This window comes from Pelobates fuscus, chromosome 11, assembly GCF_036172605.1.
Source record: "Pelobates fuscus isolate aPelFus1 chromosome 11, aPelFus1.pri, whole genome shotgun sequence".
Lineage (NCBI taxonomy): Eukaryota > Metazoa > Chordata > Amphibia > Anura > Pelobatidae > Pelobates > Pelobates fuscus.
Genome location: NC_086327.1, coordinates 45,666,929 through 45,692,194, shown reverse-complemented (window position 1 = coordinate 45,692,194; position 25,266 = coordinate 45,666,929). Strand labels below are relative to the sequence as shown.

The 25,266-nt window shown below is 41.1% G+C and overlaps 1 protein-coding gene across 2 annotated transcripts in view; it reads left to right on the top strand.

The window, feature by feature from the left end:
• ODAD1 (outer dynein arm docking complex subunit 1) overlaps positions 1-25,032 on the top strand; it is a 93,975-nt gene extending 68,943 nt beyond the window's left edge. For both annotated transcript variants that reach the window (XM_063437135.1, XM_063437134.1), the window contains exons 12-15: positions 1,181-1,344; positions 4,697-4,800; positions 9,826-9,919; positions 24,836-25,032. In XM_063437135.1, the coding sequence (XP_063293205.1) occupies positions 1,181-1,344; positions 4,697-4,800; positions 9,826-9,919; positions 24,836-24,925 (452 nt within the window). In that variant the 3' untranslated portion in view covers positions 24,926-25,032. The remainder of the gene's footprint in view (positions 1-1,180; positions 1,345-4,696; positions 4,801-9,825; positions 9,920-24,835) is intronic.
• Positions 25,033-25,266: the final 234 nt, after the last annotated feature.

Below are 25,266 nucleotides of genomic sequence, written 5' to 3'. Positions count from 1 at the left end.
GGATTCCGGCGATGCTGGAGGTCCTAATGAATATCGTTTAAAACATAGCCACTAGAGGAGGACTTAACCCTGCAAGGTAATTATTGCAGTTTATAACTTGCAGGATTAAAGGGAAACTCCAGTGCCAGGAAAACGATCCATTTTCCTGGCACTGGAGGGTTCCTCTCCCTCCCACCCGCCAATCCCCGGTTACTGAAGGGGTGAAAACCCCTTCAGTCACTTACCTGAGGCAGCGGCGATGTCTCTCGCCGCTGTCTCCTCCTCCGCGACACTCCTCCTTGTTCTTCCGTCGGCCGGTGGGCGAGACTGATCCCGCCCACCGGCCGAGGAGACCTAATTACGTCTCCCCATAGGAAAGCATTGAAAACGAATTTCAATGCTTTCCTATGGGGATTTGAGCGACGCTGGAGGTCCTCACACAGCGTGAGGACGTCCAGCGACGCTCTAGCACAGGTTTCCTGTGCTATAGAGCAGGAAGTTCCCTCTAGTGGCTGTCTAATAGACAGCCACTAGAGGTGGAGTTAACCCTGCAAGGTAATTATTGCAGTTTATAAAAAACTGCAATAATTACACTTGCAGGGTTAGGAGTAGTGGGAGTTGGCACCCAGACCACTCCAATGAGCAGAAGTGGTCTGGGTGCCTGGAGTGTCCCTTTAAGGGAGATGGGAGTTGGGCAGAAGTGTTCTGGGTGCCTGGAGTGTCCCTTTAAGGAGGGGTTAGGCAGAGGGAGCTATTGTGCCAGAAATACAGCTTTGTATTTCTGGCACTATGGTATCCCTTTAAATTTGAAATTCACCCGAAGTTTACTTTGAATTCTCAAAGTGAAAACCCCCAAAGTTTGTGTCTTTATATATTTTGCCATATTTTCAGAATTCATGAATACTTTCCATCTGATTGCCCAGTGTATAGTGGGAAATAAATAATTTTGAAGGAAATGTCTCTCTTTTAAAATGAAGGTATACTTTCCTCTGAAAGTTTATTTAATTTATTTTAGTCAGAGCATGTTTACATAGGACTGTGTATTTCTAATATTTCTCATTGTTTGCTGTTTGGTATTTATTTGATCTCTGATTAAATCAGAGGATCTGTGTTTCTTCTTCTCAGTTACATATTATTCTCTGTAAATTACTTGGCTCGCCTTGTCTTGCTACCTATTCACACAACTGTGCTTGTTCCCTAGGGATTGATTCAATGTTCAGAAAGATAAATTGCGATCGCTCCATTCTGGATGAAATGTTGGGATCTTCATCCAGTATTCGTGAGACCAACATAATGCAGTACCTCGGTCTTATCGAGCAGAAAACTAACGAGATCTTAGCCATTCAATCCTTCCTTGACTCCAAGGTAGGTGAAATAGCATTATCACCACAAGCATTCACATCATTAAGTACAACACATGGATGGAATAGATAATGCTGAATAAAGGACAAAGCATGTATTACAAAATGTGCTTTAATAGATCCCCTGTGATTTCAGACGGGGAGCAAGATAAACATGTGCTATTAATACAAAAATGCAATCCTGGATCAATTCTAAAAGTAACAGATCATTGGTTTTCTTGTCGCTAATAACATTCAAATAAATACCTTCTCTCTTCTAATCGGTATCCTTTATTTCAGTGATTTCATTTGTAGAAAATAATCTGAATCTCAGATCAAAACTGAGAACAGAATACTAATCTGTGATCAGTTGATTGGGCACAAATGTTCAATCATGTCTTCTCTGTCTTAAATGCCCTTAACCAGGGGTCAAGTCCTGGGGAATAAAGTGTGGGAACTCACTCGAGTTCCACCCCCACCACCAAAAAAAAACAAAAACTTGTATGCATATATAAACGCATACACACACACACACACTCAGGTGCACCCATACACTTGCAGACACACACAAACACAGACACACACACAAATTCACAGATAGACACACATACTCTCACAGACACACACACTCCCAAACACATACACTCCCAGACACATACACTCCCAGACACACACACACCAACACACACAGACACACACACACTCCCAGACACACACACATACACACACTCACACACACATACACTCCCAGATATACACATACACTCACAGACACACACACATACATACACTCACAGACACACACACACTCCCAGACACATACACATACACTCCCAGACACATACACTCCCAGACACACACACACTCACAGACACATACACTCACAGACACACACACTCCCAGACACATACACTCACAGGCACACACACACACTCCCAGACACATACACTCACAGACACACACACATTCCCAGACACAGACACTCACACATACATACACTCACAGACACACACACACACACACTCCCAGACACACACACACACATACATACACTCACAGACACACACACTCCCAGACACATACTCCCAGACACATACTCCCAGACACATACACTCACAGACACATACACTCACAGACACACACTCCCAGACACATACACTCCCACACACACACACACACACTCACAGACACACACACATACATACACACTCACAGACACACACACTCCCAGACACATACACATACACTCACAGACACACACACACTCCCAGACACATACACTCACACACACACACACACACACTCCCAGACACACACACACTCCCAGACACATACACACTCCCAGACACATACACACTCCCAGACACATACACTGCCAGACACACACACACACAAACACACACACACACTCCCAGACACATACACTCACAGACACACACACACTCCCAGACACATACACTCACAGACACACACACACTCCCAGACACATACACTCACAGGCACACACACACACTCCCAGACACATACACTCACAGACACACACACACACTCCCAGACACAGACACTCACACATACATACACTCACAGACACACACACACACACTTCCAGACACACACACATACATACACTCACAGACACACACACACACTCCCAGACACATACACTCACAGAGACACACTCACAGACACACACACACTCCCAGACACATACACATACACACACACTCCCAGACACATACACTCACAGACACACACACACTCCCAGACACATACACTCACAGACACACACACACTCCCAGACACATACACTCACAGACACACACACACTCCCAGACACACACACACTCCCAGACACATACACACTCCCAGACACATACACACTCCCAGACACACACACACACACACAAACAGACACACACACACTCCCAGACCCATACTCACAGACACACACACACACACCCAGACACATACACTCACAGACACATACACACTCCCAGACACATACACTCACAGACACACACACACTCCCAGACACATACACTCACAGACACACACACACACACACTCCCAGACACATACACTCCCAGACACATACACTCCCAGACACATACACTCCCAGACACATACACTCACAGACACACACACACACACACACTCACAGACACAGACACACACACTCCCAGACACATACACTCCCAGACACACACACTCCCAGACACACTGCCAGACACACACATACATACACACAAACACTCCCAGACTCACTCACAGACACACAAAACTTATTTGTATATTTTTTTTAAATGTAAAAATGTCCACCCAGCCTCCCTACCTGGAGAGCTGGCGTGGACCTGTCCCTGGGGTCCAGTGGGGCTTCAGTGTGGCCGGCTCTTGTCTCGCTGTCATACGCGGCGAGGGAGCTGTGTCCTCTCTGCTCCCTCGCGCCGCGCGGGCTGTCTGCTGATGCCGGGAGCCGAAATGACGTCATATTCCGGCTCCCGGCATCATCAAACGGCGCGGCGAGAGGGAGCAGAGAGAACACAGCTCCCTCGCCGCGTATGACAGCGAGACAAGAGCCGGCCGGGGGGGTCCTTCAGGGCCCCCCATGACAGGGGGAACACGGGGGCATTTGGGGGCGGCATTTTTTGCCGCTCCCTGAGTGCCTGCAGGACCACAAACGGGAACGGCGTTCCTGCTCTAAAAAAAGTGCAGGAACGCCGTTCCCACGCGTTCCTGCAGGACTCGAACCCTGCCCTTAACCCTTCAGTGGTTTTCGAAAACACACTTAAAATCTATAATGGTGGTTTTAACACTATGGAGTCAGGAATATATGTTTGTGTTCCTGACCCTATGGTGTTCCTTTAAAGAGAAACTGACATTGTCCTGGGCTTTGTAATATTATGTTTGCTTATCAGCATATTTAAAAAATATATATTTGTGAGATGTGGAAAATAAAATCAAATGTACAAATCCACACCTCTTTATGTTGGAAATCGTCACCCCATCTTATCTCACTGCCAATCATTGCAATAAGTTCTGTCCTTTGGTAGTCCACATAGAAAAAACATACAGGGAAGAGGTGGCAATTTTTCTCTTATCTGTAATTCTTGCCCTGACTTTGCCTTATCTGAACTTTATTACCGTGTCAATTACTAAATTTTTAATGTGAATGTTAAAGAAAACTGGGTCTCTCATGAAAAAAACATTAAAACAAGTGATAAGTGATTTTCAATGTTTTATTCAATTATCTTAATTCCTAAGTGACAGCTCCCCTTTAACAGTGATATGCTGACAAATAAAATTACCCAACTACATTTTTTACAAATGATATACCAGTCACGCAATGGATTTATTTTTTTTCATTTCTTCTTATCCAGAATTATGACAAGCCCTATAACCCACAAGATACAGCTAGAGTTCTCCTGGGACAACTGACGGATATTCAAGCGCCTATGTTTCAAATACAGCCACCTGCTACTGGGTAAGGTCTATGCATCACTCCCACGTATCTGGCTTTCTTTGACTAATTGATGCCGCAGTGTCTTTTCAATTGCTGTCTTCATTTGATAGATGAAAGTTTGAATTTTAGGACTTCCTTGATTACTTTCAATCTTGAACAACAGTGTCTGAGTGTGGCCTTTAGTGATGCTGGTGCGTGGTGTGTGTTTTCAGGGGCATACGGCTGGTGGTGTGTTCATAAAACAAAAAACTTTCTAATGCTTGGACGTTTAGTAATGTTTTTTTTTGTTTATTTTCTAGATATATTTTCAAAACATCGCTCTTTTCTGCTAGGACATTTAACAATGTTGCTTGGGAAGAAAGTTTTACTTTTTCTGTCCATATGTTTTTCTGGTAGTTCTTTTCTCCTTATTTTATCTTTTTTTTTTTAATTTTATTTTTTTTTAAAGAAATTAAAAATAGAAGTGCTTTTCAATAGAGGTGAGAGCCGAAAAAAATAAATATAAATAGCTTCTCACCCCCGTCTCCCCGAAAAAAGGAATATACAACAAGGCAAGGCAGATTTGGAAAAAACTTTGAGATTTATTGAAAATTAAAAAAATTCAAAGCCGTATTTTAAAGTATTTATTGTGGCAGGGAACTCAATGGGCTTGCGGTAATGATTTATGAACCTGAGAAGTTATTGCTGCATAGACACAACATAATTATAGTTTGTTTGAGCCGCTCATATTTGTGGACCACAGCTGTCTATGTAATTAATTACATTAATTTTGTACATGGCTGCCTCCTTTTATTACAAGTTAAATATACTGAGGATAATTTACATATAGCAATCATGTAGCAGGGACTTTGACACAAATGTAACAAGTATTTAATCAAAATGTTTTAGGAAACCCTCTGATTACCTGATCTGTTTTGGATACTTTACATATGCCTTATTTGTCAAAATAGATTCATAGATAGGATATTAAATTCTATAATGTACAAACCATTTAAAATATTGAAGTAAATATTAAGAGACCGGAATGTTTTAAGAAGTCTAACCTTTTTTGAAAAATAATTGAATAGCATACACCACACTTCAAGTTTGGGTACTTATTTTATCTAGGCGTGAGTACTAAATGCTAGGCTGATTTTAAAAGGGAATTGTCAGTCCTGTAAATTAGCAATAACTTCTATGAAGAAGTTTGTAGAAATATATAGATCAGGGTATTCCAGTGGATGTAATCCGCTTGGATTTTGCTAAGGCATTCACTACAGTTCTACTCAAAAGGTTACTATTAACTCTTAAAATCAGTTAGTTTAGGTGGCAAACTCGAATAGAACACTGGCTTAAAGATAGAGTGTGAAGAGTAGTTGTAAATGAAAAATATTATAACTGGACAAGTCACCCATAGATATTCCAGCGTGATTTTAAACAGCAAATAATGAGAATTTGAATTATTCTAGCTGCCAACCCCCAAATCCTTTAACATTTGCCCTTCTATTATGACTCTATCCCCCTTTCTCCTTGTTTGAGCCTTTTGGTCTGTAGTGTTCCTAGTATGTTTTATAAAAGCAGTTTGATTTACCCAATAAGCTAGTACTAGTCTGAGCTGTTTATTTGAGGCATATTCAGACAGGTCGGTGAGAGCTTTCCACCACCACTTTCCCCAGCTATGGAGAAATAGAACTGGGGAAGGTGGCAACATTCATAGTGTCCTGCATTTAAGAACATCTACAACTATCTGGTATCAATTACTAATAAAGGCGGGGCCATCTTTAATATTGATCGGACCCTGGGCAACTATTTTCTTGTGCCACCTGGACCCTGCCACCTCCCACTCCGTGCATTCAATCACGCCATCCACCCCAATGCAGTGGAAGAACTAAAGTAGTAAGGGCCCTAATGCGAGAATTTTTTTTGGCTCCCCTACCGCAAGAGTGGCCAAAAGGTAGATCCCTATCTGTTGTGCAACTCTAACAATGCTTTGACAGCTGGGGCTCTACCATTTTCCAATGCTTGCAGGGTTGGGCTTGGCACTGAGCAGTGTTTGTGTGTTTGACTGTTAGCATGTTTGTGTATGGAGTATGTTTGAGTGAATGTAGGGGTGTGTTTGTATGTGGTGCTAGGGTTTGAATATAAGTATGCATTTATGTGTAGTGTTGATTTTCAAATGCAGTGGTGTATTGATTTTTTATTTTGGTGTAAAATACAGAAGTGTGTTTGTATGTATTGTTGACATTTCAGTGCAGGAGTGTGTTTATATGTAGCATTGAAGTTTGAATGCAGGGGTGAATTTGTGTGTTGTTTTGGCGTTTGAATGTTGAGATGTATGCACATTTACATATACCCTGCCACACACACTGTGATACCCACACACACAGATACTCACACACTGAAACACATGCAGATACATAGATATACACACTGGCATACGTGCAGATACATACACACAAATACACATACAGACAAACAGATACACAACCTGACACACATGCAGACACACAGATACAAACACTGACACACATGCAGTTACTCAGACACAAAGATACACACACTGACAACATACAAATACAAAGATACACACAATAACAACATACAGATACACATACACAGACTGACATACACATACACTGACAGACATACTAACACAGAAAGACACATACACTGGCAGACATAGTGACACACACACACACACACACACACACACTGACAGACATACTGACACAGATAGACACATACACTGGCAGACATAGTTACACACACACACACACTGACATATACACTGACAGTCATTCTGACACACACAGGCATACTGACACAGATAGACAAATACACTGGCAGACATAATGACACACACACAGACACATACACTGACAGACATACTGACACACACTGGCAGACATACCGACACACACAGACATACTGGCATACACATACACACACACTAACACAGACACATACACTGGCAGACATAGTGACACACACACACACTAACACAGACAGACACTTACATAGACGTACTGATACAAACTTACACTTTTAAACCCACTCTCCAGTGGTGTCTCCAGTGTGCACAGGGGTGTGCCTAGAGCATTTGGCACCCGGTGTGGACCCTGTGTTTGGCACACTCTGCCAAACTCTGCACACTCCCCCCTTAATAAAAAACCCTGCACATCCCCCCTTAATAAAAAAGAAACCTACACACCTCCCCTTATTTAAAAAAACCCTGCACACCACCTTAATAAAAAAACCTGCACACCCCCTTAATAAAAAACCCTGCACACCCCCCTTAATTAAAAAAAAACCTGCACACCCACCTTAATTTAAAAAAAAAAAACCTGTACACCCCCCTTAATAAAACAATTAAAAACCTGCACACCTCCCCCTGCCCCTTCACATAAAATTCTATTCTCTACTCACATTTGATGATGCCTCTGCGCTGACCTGCTCTGCTCCGAGCCTCCGACCACTGGTGCCTCACAGTATGATAGATCCTTCTGCTCCGTGAAGGCGGACAGGCCGCAGCGGCACACGTCGACGTCACGTTGTGCGCTGCCGCAAAACTCCTCCCTGGCTCCCCCTGCTCCTCCATATTACTGCAGTCAGTGCAGTATAGTGCGGCCGCAAAGGCATCACGGTGTGCACTATACGAATTGATGGGGGGGTAACTCATGACACTGGCAGTCATGGCACCCCCTTAGTGCTCGCCCCTCTCCTTTAGTACGCCACTGAGTGTTCACACTGGTTGGCTGAGGCTGTTGGGAGTTGGGGTTTGGCTCCCTCCCCCCTGCCTCCTTCATTTTTCCTGCATGTCTCCTCTTTTCCTTTTGTGGGAGGAAGTGACTCGCGGCTGTCACTTCATCCCATGATGCCGAAAAGCAAGGGGCCAGGCCGCGCTGTTGAAGCGCTACAACGCGCAACCGGGCCCCTGCTTACAAATACCCACCGGGTGGCCCTTAGTGCATGGGCCACCAGGTGGACCTCCTTAATATGGGGCACAATTGCATTGGCGGGCCATGGGGAAGATAAATTAAAAGTGGAGTAACTGGGCCCGGGGCAGCTGCTCTGTTTGCCTCACATTAAAGACGACCTTGATTAAAGGGACACTACACTGTTAGGAATATAAACCTGTATCCCTAACTCTATAGTGTTCTTTTCCCTAACTTATTAGGTCCCCTCAACCGCCTGGCATGCAAAGTGTTAAAAACCCTTTAATTCCAGTGCCGAGGATCCCACGGCGATAGCTAGGTCTCCTTCTCCCTTGACATCACAGAGCTGGTCAGACCTAATGTGCACGAGTGGCGCTCGCCACGCATGCGTTAAAGCTTTGCCAAACACTTTCCCATAGGAAAGCACTGAATCAGTACTTTCCTATGGGGAATTTAAAGGCATTGGATGTCCTCACGCTTTGCATGAGGACGTCTAATGTCTTCAAATTCCTTATAGGAAAGCATTGTTGGAGAAGTTTTCATGCATAAAACCCTGTTAAGGAGCAGGAAGAGGCTCCTAGACAGCCACTAACCCCTGAATGCACGGTTAAACAAACAAGGGCACTGCACCAGACCACTTCAATGTGCACATAGTGTGGCTTTTATTACTGATATAGGAGAGGAGGGAGTAAGTGGGGTAAACTGTTGCAATGACAAAAGTGGCGAGCAGGATACATCAGCACAGATCTAATGACTTTGTTTATGATGAATTGTAGCTATGTATACAATTACTTATTTATTTCTTATGTACTCTGACGTTCTATTGCACACCAATTGAAATACAATAGCCACACTTTCAGTTCTTTTGTGACTAATAGAAAAATGCAATACAGTACAAAGCATCAATGGAATGGTAAATGTATAATAGTTTATATGCTGAGCATTTGGTGGATGACTTCCTTTTTCCCCTAAGAACATCTGGTAAATTCTCCCAATCCTAACTTTAATTTTCAATGCATGGAAAATGTTCCTTAATATGACCTCTAGTGATAAGTGATTGCATTGATCTCTGCTTTGCGTTTATGATATGGGCCCTGATTATTTGCTCCTTTCTTTTTGCTGATATTTGTAGAGATGATTATGACAGTGACACAGACTCCCCAGGAGCAGATGAGGAAGAGAGACCCTTGACTCAGGCTGAGCTTCGAGAAAGAATCATGAAAGGGGTAGGTCGGATTATGTAAACCTTTTCTAAGAGCCTTCAGCAAAAACAATATATTTATTGTGTGAATTATCTATGTTAGTGTTTAGATTTAGATTATGTGATGTACATATACAGGTTATAAAAATGTGCTTATTTATGAATTCATTTAGTAAACTTTTTGGGATTTGAATGCCTTGCAATCGATATATAATAAGGAAAAATTATCTTTTTTTTTTGTTAATATCTTTTTATTTTGAAGAATTTGTCAAGAAATACAAATTGGGACTCGCAGGTCCCCAATAAACCGAGAGAGTCAAGGAGACATGCAGGTCTCAACTAAAGTGTTATGCAGTATGTCATAACTTTTTAACCAAAAAAATGCTGTCAGCGTGCTCGTTTATCCATAGACCATGCGTGTACCTCAGAGGGCACGGTGCCTGTGTGTTGAACGGGCTGTTTGCTTCAAGCTCTCACCATCCACCAAACTAAATGCTCGCTGGCAAGCATCCCTGTGTCTGTGGGGATCGACAACCGGCGATGGTTTTACATGCGATGGTTTTACATGCACAATTTTTTGCACTGGCCAGTAAGTAGGTCTGGGGCGGGAAAGGAGACAACTCAGATAGGGAAGTTGGAAAGAGAGGGGAGAGTGCATTGGAGCATAAGGGAGGAAGGTGGAAAAGTGAGAACAAAAATAAATAAATAAAGCAAAAAACCCCATAGCTACGCGAGGGCACAGGATGCAGCGAGAGTGAGCAGCCCCATCCCGCAGACATCTGCCCCTGCAGACCATCAAATTCCATAATGTGTTGGTCATGAAACTCTGAGGACAGAGCTGTAGCCATGGCGCCCATATATCATTGTATGCCTGTGTCCTATCCTGTGTGGTGTTCCAGAGCCCTCAGTTCCTCCATCTTTGTGAACCCTAGTGTCAGCGGTGGCATTGTGTCTCACCTCCAATGCAGGAGTATCAGTTGTTTGGCGATGTTTAGGTTGCGAATGGTCAGGGAGTGTGTGTATTGGGTTGTAGGCCTGGTAGTATGTTGGATTAGATAGGCGGCTGGGAGAAAGGGCGGAGGTTTATCAGTAAATTTGTTAACAATAGATGTGATGCGTTTCTAAAACCGTGTTATTATCGAGCATTGCCACCAAATGTGGAGGAAGGAGCCCAGAGACCCATTGCATCTCAAGCATTTGCCATCCAAGTAAGGATGCATCCGCTGGAGATACTCTAGTGTCATATACCACAACAAGAGGATTTTGTATGCAGTTTCTTGGCTATTGCACAACGGTGTACTAGATCACACATCTTATGCCATTGTGTTTCCATGTATGTCTCCCCTAAGGCTTGTTACCATTTATAGAAAAAAAGGGAGGAAGGAGTTCCTGCTGTTGCTGAAGAGTTGTGGGAAATATAATTTCACACACTTGCAAAAGATTTTGCTCAATGAGGTACCCTTTTCCAATATCTACTATATTTTACTGCAGGGCAATTTGAAGTCCTAGACTACTAGACAGGCCTAAAATTAATAGCTACTACAAACCTGGATGGTCTATAGCACACTCACCAGGGGTGAAATTCTATTCGCCAACGGCTAGTGAGCGAGTTTGAGCCCTGTTTTATTGTATATATGGTGCACATACCTATAAAATGCATTAAAGCAACGCTGTAGGCACTATAGCCATATAATCTCATTGGAGTGATTATAGTGCTTGGTGTACATTAAAGTGAGAATTGAATCAAAATATATTTCAAATTTAAAGTCACATTAGTGGAACTGGAAAACTATTCATAAACAGGACTATACATAGGACACAAGGTCACGCATTTAGACTGGAAGAAAGGAGATTTAGTCTTAGGCAAAGGAAATTGTATTTCAAAGTAAGAACAAAAAGGACGTGGAATTATCTACCGAAAGAGGTGGTTTTATCAGTCTATACAGATGTTTAAACAGCAATTGGATGAATACTTGCAATATATTAAGGGTAGTGATGTCCTGAACAGTTCGCCGGGAACCGTTCGCCGGCGAACATAGCTTGTTCGCGGTCGCGAACATGCGCAATGTTTGGTCCGCCCCCTATTCGTCATGGAGGTGGGAAGGTCTGGGAGGGAGGGTCTGCTGCTGATTGGCTGGAATGTGTCTGCTGACTGTGAGGTACAGGGTCAAAGTTTACTCAATGATGACGAATAGGGGGCAGACTGAACATCGCGCGTGTTCGCGACTGCGAACATGCTATGTTAGCCGGCGAATGGTTCCCTGCGAACTGTTCGGGACATCACTAATTAAGGGATATAAATTTTAATTAGTGGGGTAATTTCTTCTTGATCCAAAGAGATATATGGCTGCCATTCTGGGGACAATAAGGATTTTGATATTCATAGTTTATTGCAAAATTGGAAGCACGTCAAACAGGGCTTTTGCCTTCTTTTGGATCAACAGCAAAAACAAAAGTGAGAAAAGCTGAACTTGATGGACACATGTCTCTTTTCAGCCTATGTAACTATGTAATTAGAAATTAAATTCCAATGCTCTTTTAGTGAATAGCCCTGTTAGATTCCTATTCCTAGGTAGAATACTGCATCTGCATTGGGTAAAAAGGTTGTGTCTGGCGGCGCTCTCCGTGCTGCCAAATTCCTCCCCTTAACCCATCCCCCCTGACATCCCCCCCCCTGCATACACCCTCTTTGTGCTGCCCCCTCAACCCATCCTCCCTGACATTCCTCCACCTTCAGTGAAGGGGGGAGCAATTTCATCAGAGGAGGATCACGCTGCCCGGTTGTACTTGGCCTCGGCACTGGAATGCATGTAAATCTTCTATTATTTTTTACTCTAACCAAAAATTGTAGTTATAAAAACAAAATAAACACACAATACACTCCACTTGCCATTTGTCATCATATATGGTCATGGTACATATTATTTTCATTTGCCATAATTCACCTACTCATTCTAGTGCTTTTATTTGTATTGCCTGCATGGGAACCTTGCTAACGGGTGATTTAGAAGAGAGGCGGAAGGGCATGCTGCCAACTGCTACATCACTATTGCTGCATGTCCGTGATCCAGTAGCACACAGTTAGGGCTCTCCCTCTTGTGCTATTCAAGAGAGGGCCAGGTCGGCGTAAGAAAGCTCAGCCATTTAGTGTTCCCTACAGACGTTGCAGATTTGCAGCAAACAAGAGGTGACTATTTTTATCATTAATTATTTTTCTTTAAGAATTACAAAAAAGGGAGAGTCTGTAAAGTCCCTTCCATATCCATGATCTGATGTTCCACATAGTGCAATAAATATAATGATGAAGTGTTTGTATAATAAGGAGTTATACCGTATGTTGTGGTTCGTGGTTTTGGATTAATTCGTTTGCGCAATTCAAAAGCTTTCACTATACTTACTGTGTTAAACTTTTAGGAGAACCAAGATGGCTTAAAAATGGCATCATGCAGGGAATGTCTGTTAAATGGTGAACTTATAACTTTGAGAGTAATGGGCGTAAAAGCCCACATATTGTGTTAAAATGATGTCATAGTTCATGTCCATAACACAGTACCTCCTGGCTTTTTATTTTCCTCATCCAACAGCATAATACAGGTTTCAACTTTTAATCTTCACACTCCGTGAAACCCATACGCTGGTCTTATGCTGATAGATGGCCTTTAGTGCCATCAAAGAGACACAATCACTGCCATGCACTATGGCATCTTGCCACCCACTTAATTTTTGTCATGGTGGATAATCTTCTATTTTTTTTTTTTTTTTTATCAGTGATTGATTTACGGCTTTCAGTGCCTCTGAAGAGCCAAAATCGCAGCCATGCATCCTGAGATGATTAACCACTGTGACATTTAAATTGCAAAAATTAGATGTGCACACTCAGTGGCTTGACAGGGTGATGTTCATAATTTTGATTCAAGGACGATCACTAAAACTCTGCATCAATTTCCTGTAAAAAGGTGTATGCACTTGCTGACATACTAAAATCACAACAGCTCTTTTTTTACATTTATAAACAATAATAAAACATCCATTTGAAATGTGGGGTGCATACAGTAAGAACCTGAAATATTTGGACACTGACACAAGTTTTGTGTTTTTGACTGTTTACTGTTTAAATATTGAATATTGAATTACGGTGCAGTTTTGCTTTAATTTGAGGATATTCACATCCAAATTGGAGGAAGGGTTTAGGAATTGCAGCTCTTTAATATATAGCCCCCTCTTTTTCAAGGGGACAAAAGTAATTGGACAATCGACTCAAAAGCTGTCTCATGGACAGGTGTGGGATATCGCTTCATTATTTATTCTTCAATTAAGCAGGCAAAAGTTTGGAGTTGATTCCAGGTGTAGCATTCGCATTTGTAAGCTGTTGCTGTTACCCCACAACATGCAGTCGAAGGAGCTCTCAATGCAAATTAAACAGGACATTCTTGGGCTGCAAAAAAATCCATCAGAGAGTGAGCTCTGCAACACAAAATGTCTTTGACGTCCATGGAAAACAACAGTGGTGGATGATCGTAGGATCCTTTTCATGATGAAGAAAAACTTTCACAACATCCAGCCAAGCGAAGGACGGTCTCCGGAAGGTAGACATATCATTATCCAAGTCTAACATAAAGAGAAGACTTTATAAGAGCAAATAAAGAAGGATTACCACATTCACAAGCGTTAAGAATTGGAAGGCCAGATTAGACAAAAACATTAAAAAAAAAAAAAAAAAGCCAGCCCAGTTCCGGAACAGCATTCTTTGGACAGATAAAACAAAGATCTACCTGTATCAGAATGATGGGAAGAGAAAAGTATGGAGAAGGCTGGAGCGGCTCATGATCCGAAGCATACCACATAATCTCTAAAATACAGTGGAAGCAGTGAGATGGCATGTGCATGCATGGCTTACAATAGCAAATGATGTGACAGAACACAGAAGCAGCTGGATTAATTCTGAAGGGATATATTGTCTGCTCAAATTTAGCCAAATTCAGCAAAGTTGATTGGATAGCGCTTCACTTTACATATGGACAATGACCAAAAACATACTGTGAAAGCAACCCAGGAGTTTTTAAGAAAAAAAAAAAGGAATATTCTGCAATGGCCGAGTCAATCTCCTGAACTAAACACAATCGAGCAAGCATTTCAATTGCTGAAGACAAAACTTTAGACAGAAAGACCAAACAATAACTGAAGACCGCTGCAGTAAAGACCTGGAAAGCTGAAAGTCTGTACTTCAACTGCATCTTGGTTGTTTTATTTCAAATTCATTGTGATGGCGCACACAGACAAAATTAAGAAATTTGTGTCAGTGTCCAAATATTTCTGAACCTAACTGTAGATAGCGTATAAATGTGGTTTAAAACAGCATTTAGTTACGTTGTTGACTGTAGACTGTTCATGTGTATGAAATAAAGTAGTGTTCCAGGCACTCAAATTGATAGCAAACACACAGCAACTTTTCAACCTGACCGAGTCTTTGTCAACTTGACAAAGGTCAGGTCGAAACGTTGCTGTGCCTGGACCACCGCTTTATTTCATACACTTATCATGTGGTCTAGCCTTCCGGGGATCTGGTGCACCTTGGTAGCCTGGTGAGTGCGGTCTCCTTCAATTTACTACTATTGTAAACTGTTCATAGACTCGTAAAATAATTTGTCAATTGACACTGTTTTGATATTTCATTTACACTCACTATGACACCCTCCTCTCATCACATCCAACCCCTACTTAGCTCTTATTACAATGCTTCAAGCTCTTTCAAAAGTAGCGCACATTTCTGCTATGACACCAACACAGTGAGACAATTGTGAGTGTAATGATGCACGTTTCTTGTAGTCTTGCGTGCACCTGCTTTTTATCATGTCATTGCACCACATTCCTACAATTACTTTGAAAGCATATAGGTGAACCTTTACGATAGTACTTTTGCTTACTAGACATGTCCGATACAGACTATGCACAACTATCCCACTGGCACAGCAATATGTGCTGAGTAATCAGTTTGGGCATTAATCAAGGGGTAACTTTATGTTACAAGCGTAGGATTCAGTTATCTACCTACTTCCCTGCTGACTGCCTTTATTCACTATCCAGCCTAACCCTACGGCTTCTTTATGCAACTGTATTGGTAATGAATGTTAAACTGATATAATACAATGATGCAACATTAGTACAACACTTATATAATTTAGTAGCCTCTATAGGGCTCTTGAATTTAAGTACATTCATTCCATTTTTGTTCATAGTTTAGTGGTTCACTTTATACCCCCAGTTTTTAGACATTTAGTATACATACCCCCTAGCATCTATCCAAGCATTTAATAATGGAGTTTCCCTGCAATTGTTGCACTGCTTGTGCAAAGGTATTTGGTTATTGGCACATTTGAGTCTAAACAGACCTCAAAATACAGAGAGTTATTGTTATCTTCATTTCTTTGATTTATTATCCTATATATGCTCTATCTCTATAAGGGTAATTCCAACACCTGCAAAAGGTTTTGCCTACATATTTACATTCACATTCGCAGGTAAGAAGGTACACTAAACCTGCGGTATTGCAATTAAAAAATGAAGTGATGTTAAAAGTTTGTTTGTTTTCACTATCAGATATTCTTTTTGAATCATGTTTAATATACTTAAGAGGGACTAATAAAGATTTATATATACTGTAATTAGTTCTTTTTATGCTCCATTATTGGCAACTTTTTGCAATTAATTGGCGGAGCAGATCCATTTAGGGTTTAGATTCTGATTTTGGGTGCACTGTTTTTGTTAAACCATTTCAGTCTCTTCTTTTGCTATTGATATTTTGGGTTATGCCCTGATACCTTTCGAACAACAACAACTCCGGTCAATTGACTATTTTGGCCTTTCCACTGTTGTTGTACTATGTATTAATTCCAACACCTTTTGGTTCCCTTAGGGAATTATTCTTTGATTATATACTCAGACTTAGGCCCTCGTTGGTTGGTAAATTCCCAATCACAAGACCTTACTTTTATTTTTGTTTCCTTTGCTGTGCTGAGTAATGTTTGGCAAATGAGGGCAGGTGGCATTTATTATAATTTTTTACTAAATCGATACAGCAATTCCGATAGCACAATACATAGATGACATTGAACGCCCTTTAATTTAGGATAACGTATCCGTGATAGGAACACTTTAATTAAATTTGTTGTATTCATGCTGTAAGAACCAACTGTAAAGTTACCTGCTCATATAAAAGTAAGGTAAGACAGCAGTTATATTTCTAAGTGATGGCTTAATACGTTCCCCAGAGTAGGGACCTCAGGCGATGTTGCGTCTGTCATCTCCAATTAGAAACTCTTTTGTGTCTCCTGGTGGCCTTTTAGCCCTGTATCTTAGGGGCATCTTATCTTGAGTGTCCAATTGAAATAAGAAGGGACTAAGAAACATTACCAATAAGGGAACTCAACTTCTTTTACAAACTCTAATTATCCTCATACAGTCAGGGAAGCCACTGGGCTGTCCTACTTGCAAATATGCCAAACAGCAGACAGAATGCACTAACTATATTTTATACAACAGTCCAGCAATACACGAGAGGCAATGGAGAAATGTTCTAAGAATATACTAAGCAACATTTTATAAATGTTTAATTCTATTAGTGTTAATGGTATTCCCAAAAGCGCACTTACTTTAGAATTAAACAGCGTGCACCTAAGATAGTCCATGCGGTGCTTTAAACCTAAATATAATAAAAACAAATATTAATAATATGTTTAAAGAACTGTTGCATGTATTTAGATGCAGGTGTGTCCTGTTTCAAGACAGAAAACATTCTGTACTTAGGAACCTGGCTGCTGAGCGAACTCACACAGCTCTACCAACTGAACTTCCTCCCTCTCCTCACAACGCTACAGAAATATCATCAGTGGTGGTCTGCTCAATACATATCTTGGTTTGACCGCATCAACGCGGTTAAGATGAACATCTTACCGCGCCTACCGTATCTGTTCCAGACACTGCCCATGGCGATCCCGCAGGCGTTCTTCCGCACCCTGACGACCGCCATTCTCCGCTTTGTCTGGAACCAGCGGTCTACTCGTATCCGCAGAACTGTCCTGGAGCAACCGAAGTTCGCTGAGGTCGTGGGACTGCCATCCATACTTACGTACTACCAGGTGACACACCTGCACAGACTCGTGGACTGGCACGCCCGACCGAGTTCTAAAAGATGGGTGAATAGGGAAATCCAACAGTCACGGGGTAAGATCACCTCTATGCTGTGGCACGGCGGAGCCTCCTATACCTAACCATGTACAGGCAACCTCATGATTGATGCTATCCTCAGAGTCTGGTGCAACCTACGTTATTCCCGGCAGCTTACCACATAACTGAAACCGCTCTAAAAAACATTTGGGCTACGGACTGGATTTATCTGCATCAATGTAGCATCAATGTAGGTCTCAAGCCCCTGGTGGACCTTCTCCCAGATCGTAGACCGACACAACTTGTAAAGTAATAAAATGTGACACAAAACTTTGTAAAGTAATAAAATGTGAGCAGGATATTGCCTTGCTGCAGAGGGATTTGGATAGATTGGGAGACTGGGCACTAAAATGGCAGATTAAATTTAACGTAGAAAAATGCAAAGTTATGCACTTCGGGGTTAAGAATGCACAAGCAATTTACACCCTAAATGGTAGTGAACTAGGGCTAACCACACACGAGAAGGATTTGGGAATTGTTATAGACAACAAATTGGGTAGCAATATGCAATGTCAATCTGCCGTTGCTAAGGCCAGTAAGGTTTTGTCATGTATAAATAGGGGCATAAATTCTCGAGATGAAAATATAATTTTGCCTCTTTATAAATCGCTGGTAAGACCACACCTTGAATATGCTGTGCAATTTTGGGCACCTGTTCTAAAGAAAGATATCATGGCAGTAGAAAAAGTGCAGAGACGAGCTACAAAATTGATAAAAGGAATGGAACATTTTAGTTATGAAGAAAGATAAATGATTATCTCCTTATTTTACCAATCACCTACAAGGGTGGAGAAGAGAGGTATGAGAGGTAAAGCGCAAGGAGCTATGGTCAGGAGGTGGTGCCAGTCCCACCAGGGGCTTATACCCAGATAAATTAGTAAAGTGAAAATCAAAAGAAGAAAATCTTTGCGCCCATTCTTTTCTTCCTTCACCCCACTGTTTTCTCTAAGGGACACTTAACTGCACGATGGGCATTTAGACCCACCTAGATTCCCTCTTTTTTTCACTGTGCTGTTCCTAACCTGGCTATGGTAATGGACTATTAGGCAGCCTCTGTATCGCTTAGACTTAGCTTTAGCTCAGAACACCCTTGAAGGTGTTATAGGAGATTAGGGCTTAGCTTGGAGGATCTCCTTCCTTTTAAGACCATTGAGAAGCTTTTACAGCTCATTCAATAGTCCTTACTCCTGTATATAAGCTATTAGAAGGGGTAGTTGCTTGTGATACATTATATCGATAAATTTATTATTTCAGTTCGCTTAGACTGTAACATTGTATCACAGCCCCACTTCAACCTTCTCACTTCCAGCCCATATCTATATATCTGGAGGGGAGTTTCTCTCCATCACTAAGAAGCTTTTACAGCTCATTTAATAGTCCTTTACTCTTGCATACAAGCTACTAGAAGGGGTAGTTGCTTGTGATACATTATATCGATATATTTATTATTTCAGTTCGCTTAGACTGTAATATTGTATCACAGCCCTACTTCAACCTTTTCACTCGCAGCCTATATCTATATATCTGGAGGGGATTTTTTCTCCACCCGTGGCAATATTATTTACGGTAATTGTATTACCATTATTAGCCAGTTTGGGGGAGTTAATCTAGTGACCCCTTGGTTTTACCCAGACAAAGATTTTATAAAGACATATGTCATTTTTTCACAAGGGCACTAGTACTGGTACTAGGGATCTTCATACTGCTCCCTATCCCTCCGCTATATACTCCATAGCCATTAGGACTCATAGGTATAATTCACCATTGTTGTCTATACCTTCCTTTGCCAGTTTCTAAATCTCTTAAGGAGATTTTCTTCTTTTGATTTTCACTTTAGTTATGAAGAAAGGTTAAAAAATTTAAATCTCTTCAGTTTGGAAAATGATAACATTATACAAATATATTCGGGGCCAGTACAAACCATTATCTGTAAATCTATTCATAAACAGGGCTATACATAGGACACGAGGTCACACATTTAGGCTTGAAGAAAGGAGATTTCATCTAAGGCAAATAAAAGGTTTTTTTACAGTAAGAGCAATAAGGATATGGAATTCATTGCCTGAAGAGGTGGTTTTGTCAGAGTCTATACAGATGTTTAAACTGCAATTGGATAAATACTTGCAAAAACATAACGTACAGGGATATAATTTCTAATTAGTGGGGTAATAGCTGCTTGATCCAAGGAGACATCTGACTGCTATTTTGGGGTCAAGAAGGAATTTTTTCCTAGTTTGTTGCAAAATTGGAAGCGCTTCAGACTGGGTTTTTTGCCTTCTTTTGGATCAACAGCAAAAGCATATGTGAGCATATGTGACGCAAGTCTCTTTTCAGCTATGTAACTATGTAACTATGTAATTCCACTACTACCAGCGTAAGACATACTACTCATCCATTCGAGGTAGGGACCATCTCCACAGGACCCTGACTTACTTTGAAAACTTATGCACATCTAGACGACATGTTGCACATGGAGTATAGACCCTTTACAACACCCTCTTGACTAGCGGAAACACCCACCCTCTGGGCTTCATGGAGAAATGGGAAAGGGAGACTGGGGTTGAGCTCACTGACCAAGACTGGGACAAAATATTCCTCCTGATGCACAAATGCCCCATAAGCTTGAAATACCAGGAAATGAGCTACATATTGTTGATGCATTTGTACAGCACTCCAGACGTACTGAAACAGATACATGACTCTATACCCGACTACTGTTGGAGATGCGGCACAGGTGTGGGTACCAGCCTGCATATTTGGTGGACGTGCCCCCTCATAGTTCCTTACTGGCAGATGATAAATGGGAAGATTAGAGAGATCACGGGCACAGACTTACCGCTACTACCACTAACTATTCTTCTTAACCACACGTCCACCCCACTGAAGAATTACAAAAAAATCACTCACCATACACCTACTCTCTGAGGCTAAGTCCCTCAACCCATTACACTGGAAACGAACGGGTGCGCCCACCTTCCGGTAGTCTACCCCTCCCGCTGCTCTTTCCATCCACCTGCCCCTTTGCATCCCCCCTTACCGAGCCCACATTATACCCCCGTGGGCAAAGACTACAGACTCCCAACTAATAACACAATTGAATTGTTGTTGACAGCAGTAGACGGCCTAGTGCACATGTGGTTCAGGCGGAGACCAGGCACATAGGTCGATGACACAAACATCCCCGCGTAGCCCTCAAACAGACACCACCCTGACAGGCACACAGGTGGGGAACTTGGAGGCAGGGCTAAGCGGTCCCTCACGCATAACGTGAGACCGGAGAAGTAGCTCCTGACATGACCTGTACTGGCCTTCCGATGACACTTGGTTCCGTCGACACCTCACGGACCACGCAATGGGGCATGTCAATTGTTGAACCTGTTTGCCTGCTAAAGGTGTTACCCCACCTACTTCATCAAGTTTTGTTGAAGCCACAATATTCTGTACCCGATGACAAACCCTGGGATGTATTTCTTTGAATCCATAAAAACTATAAAATTACAGTATGTCAAGGAAACGAATATTAAGGAGACACAGGGTATGTAGTTATCACGAGGCCCAGCAGCTCTGTATTCTTAAATGTCAATTTGAAAGATTGATCGAGGCATAAACTGTTGTTGTTCACATCCCGTGATACTAGGTGTATACGCTGTCAAAGACAAATTGGAACGACTAAACTCTCACTTACACAGGATTTATGTTTTAATATCAAACTTACTATAGTGTAACCCCCTTTACTCTGTCTTGTTTTACTTTAAAAACCTGAAAAAAAAGAATGAAAAAAAAAAGAAAACATTCTGTACCAGACCACGCCACTAACTCAATTACACATCCAATATATATCGTTTCGCTTTCATGTTTCTGGGTTTTAATTTTTTTTTCAGTTTTTTATGTTCTGTATCAGTTTTCCAATATTTTCCGGTATAAACATGCATTATTTGCATTATGCATCATGTTATTCCTGGGGATAAACAAAAGCTCTATAGCTATTCAAAAAAGCACTGTGCAATTCTGGATGGAATATTTTAAACTTGCCGTCACTACACAACTGCAATTTATTTCTATACCTTTCTTTTTGGATTCTTTAATTTTTGGACCTAAAGACCAGTCATCCTACAGTTCATAATCCAGTTTACTATTAAGAAACATACTGACACTGGTTTGAAGTGCATCATTAAACAATTAATACATTTAAAGGGTCATTGACTATTTTTGACTCATTGTGCATTTACAGTTTAGCTCCGAAGGCGAAACCAGCAGGAAGCTGATGTAATTAGAAATATATCAAATGTTTTTGTGCAAGAATGAATGTCTGTCTTGACCCAAAGAAGGACGAAAAACAAATGTGCAATGTGGCTTGATGGTGACCTGCCCCATTAGTTGCTGATGACCAAATCCGTAAGAGATAATCCTGATGCGGCTCATCTCCTGCCAATCATCGCTATTGGAGTAAATAGAATTGTAGAATTTGAATGGCATGAGGCTTACACAAATCTGTATTACCATTCGATCTAATAACCAAGTTACATTTCTCTAGTGTGAATTCATTTTTTTTTAATTTTTGTCACTAATGTTGCACTTCATAGGATTTACGTGCTGCACTAAGTTGAAAGCTTCATTCAGATGACAAAATATGTGCGAAATTTAATCTGCTCCTTGGACAGCAAGATCTAGCGTGCTTGGAAACTGTAATGGCCTTCACAATATGTGCTATATCTGAAGGGAATGTTTATAGCTGCCTGGTTGCATTTCACTTACTAAGCACGTGTGACAGATAACGAATGTATGGCAATGGATTCATAATAGCATTTCCAGTGATCCTATAAGATATTACTGAATACATTTGCTTAGTGTTTGTTTCTGCTCTGTAGACCTAAAAATTAATTAAAAACAAAAGTGGAAACCGTATATGTTGAAATCTTGAACAGTCAACCTTCACATTTCCCCGGTTCCTCTGGCATAGCATTTCTAGCCTTGTAACTCATTTTAACCCTTTTAAAAAATTCACCCTGTCATACAATATTAATGTGACAATGACACAGATGAGCTAGTTGATAACCGTTATCTATCCTTCCCCTTGTAGCCCGAGGAAAGCCCCCAGCATAAATCTTTCGCAGCTGGATTATGTGATCCTGGTGACTCTGCAGTTGAATTTAGATTCTTCAGTCCTATAGAGTCATGTAATATAAAATAATACAAAAACTTCATTTAGAAGCCATTTATGGGGGGAATCACTATGCAGCATTAGAATAATCTGAATGGAACACTGCGGAGAACACATCAAAGCAAAACAGTGTTTGAAGCTCAGAATGTCCCTTGCTGTGCGTGAAACGATTTGTTCATGTTTTCTCCACATGATCTTTATACACTTTCAGAATACTATAATGTAGCTTCATAGGGTATCATGAGTAATAGTTTGTACCCCAATAGCAACATATTAATAGAGGTCTAGATTTGATTCAGCAGTTACACCTATGCATGTTCTCACAGCTAATTATTTTCATTATTTCATTACCCATTGTACAGCGCTACGGAATTTGTTGGCGCTATATAAATAATATAATAATAATAATAATTCTGAAACACATATCATGCAGAGCATATCATCTCTGACTTTGAGTGGAATTTGACGTTCAGGGTATTTTTTTTTTTTTTTTAGTAAATGCCACTGCAATAGGTGCCAATAGTCCCACATATGCCAGGGCAGTCCTGTATTTTTGGGTACTGTCTCAGCAAATTTAAGTCCTGAGACCTGCAGGAAGTGACCTGGCACTAGGACCATGTATGGAGCACTTCAGCAATGCTTAAAGGGGGCAGGCTGTCTGTCAAACTGGCTACTCTTTATGATAAACACACCGCCTTGGGCAGGCAGACCCTTTCCCTTCGCCAAAAACACACCTTTTGGCAGACAAGCCCCGCCCCCTTTCACCTACAGCCCCCTGGACTTCTGCTCTCTCTCCTGTACCAGAAAGTGACAGAAAATGTTGGTAAGTATGCGGTACACTTTCAGACTAACTAGGTAACTTAAGCCACCAACATCTTGATTGAATTCAGCTGTCTGTTTGCTTTATCTATTAAAGGAACAATCCAAGCACCATAACCACTACAGCTTGTATTAATAATGGTGGTCTGCAACGGTACCTACCGGACCCCAGGAAAGAAGTACAAATGTTCAAATACAAGCTGTAGTGGTAAGGGTGCTTGGAGTGTATCTCTAATCTATTAAGGAACCACAATCATTCCAGTCATCTGATCTCTGATAGAAATTATCCGACTTTGAATTGGACATTTCAGGGTATTCTATCTATTCTTTTATTTTAATGGACCCATTAAAATGTGATTTAAATACCCATCTGAGTAGGTCTCCACAGCATGGTTATTGCACGTGTTATTTTTAGGTTGATATGAGCTTCAATAAAGGTTTAATTTCTGTGAATGGCATCTCCTGGGACAGGCGGGTATTAGAGCTACTGGTTCATAAAAGGTACCTGCCTGGGAAAATAGTTACTCGTGATAGAAAATAAAGGCTTGCAAAAAAATAAATACTCCATATGTACAAAAAAGGTTACAGCTTTCATTGCAAATTGTCACATATATGCAATTACCTATACAAACATTCACCCACACAACTAATTATCTGAAATATGCAGTTCTAAATTCTGCAATCTAAGTAAAACATATATTTTTGTATTTTTTTTTATTTTTATTTTATACATTCTAGGTACTAAAGAAGGAAGAAAAACTTACCAGGAAAAACCATGCCAGTGAGCTGTCCCTAGCTACTAAGATGTCTACCAACACTAAGAAATAAGCTCTGGATGAATCATGTTGTTAATGTCCAAAGTGTTCAATGTTCTAGAGGCATTATATATAATAATGTAATTTCAGATTTTATTAGAATAAACTAAAATAAATATTCTCATGCAATAATAAATGTCTATATTTTCTGTCCATCTGTCTTCAGTGTCTGTCTACAGGCAGATCATTGCTTCAAACGCTCTACCGCACTGGCAGTGACAAGACTGACATAGGAAATTGTTATATCCTCTTGCAGAATTATCTTGCTGATCCCGCTGGCACACATCCCTACACATGCACACATACAATCAAGGATAGTGAAACATTTGCAGACACACACACACACAAATGCAC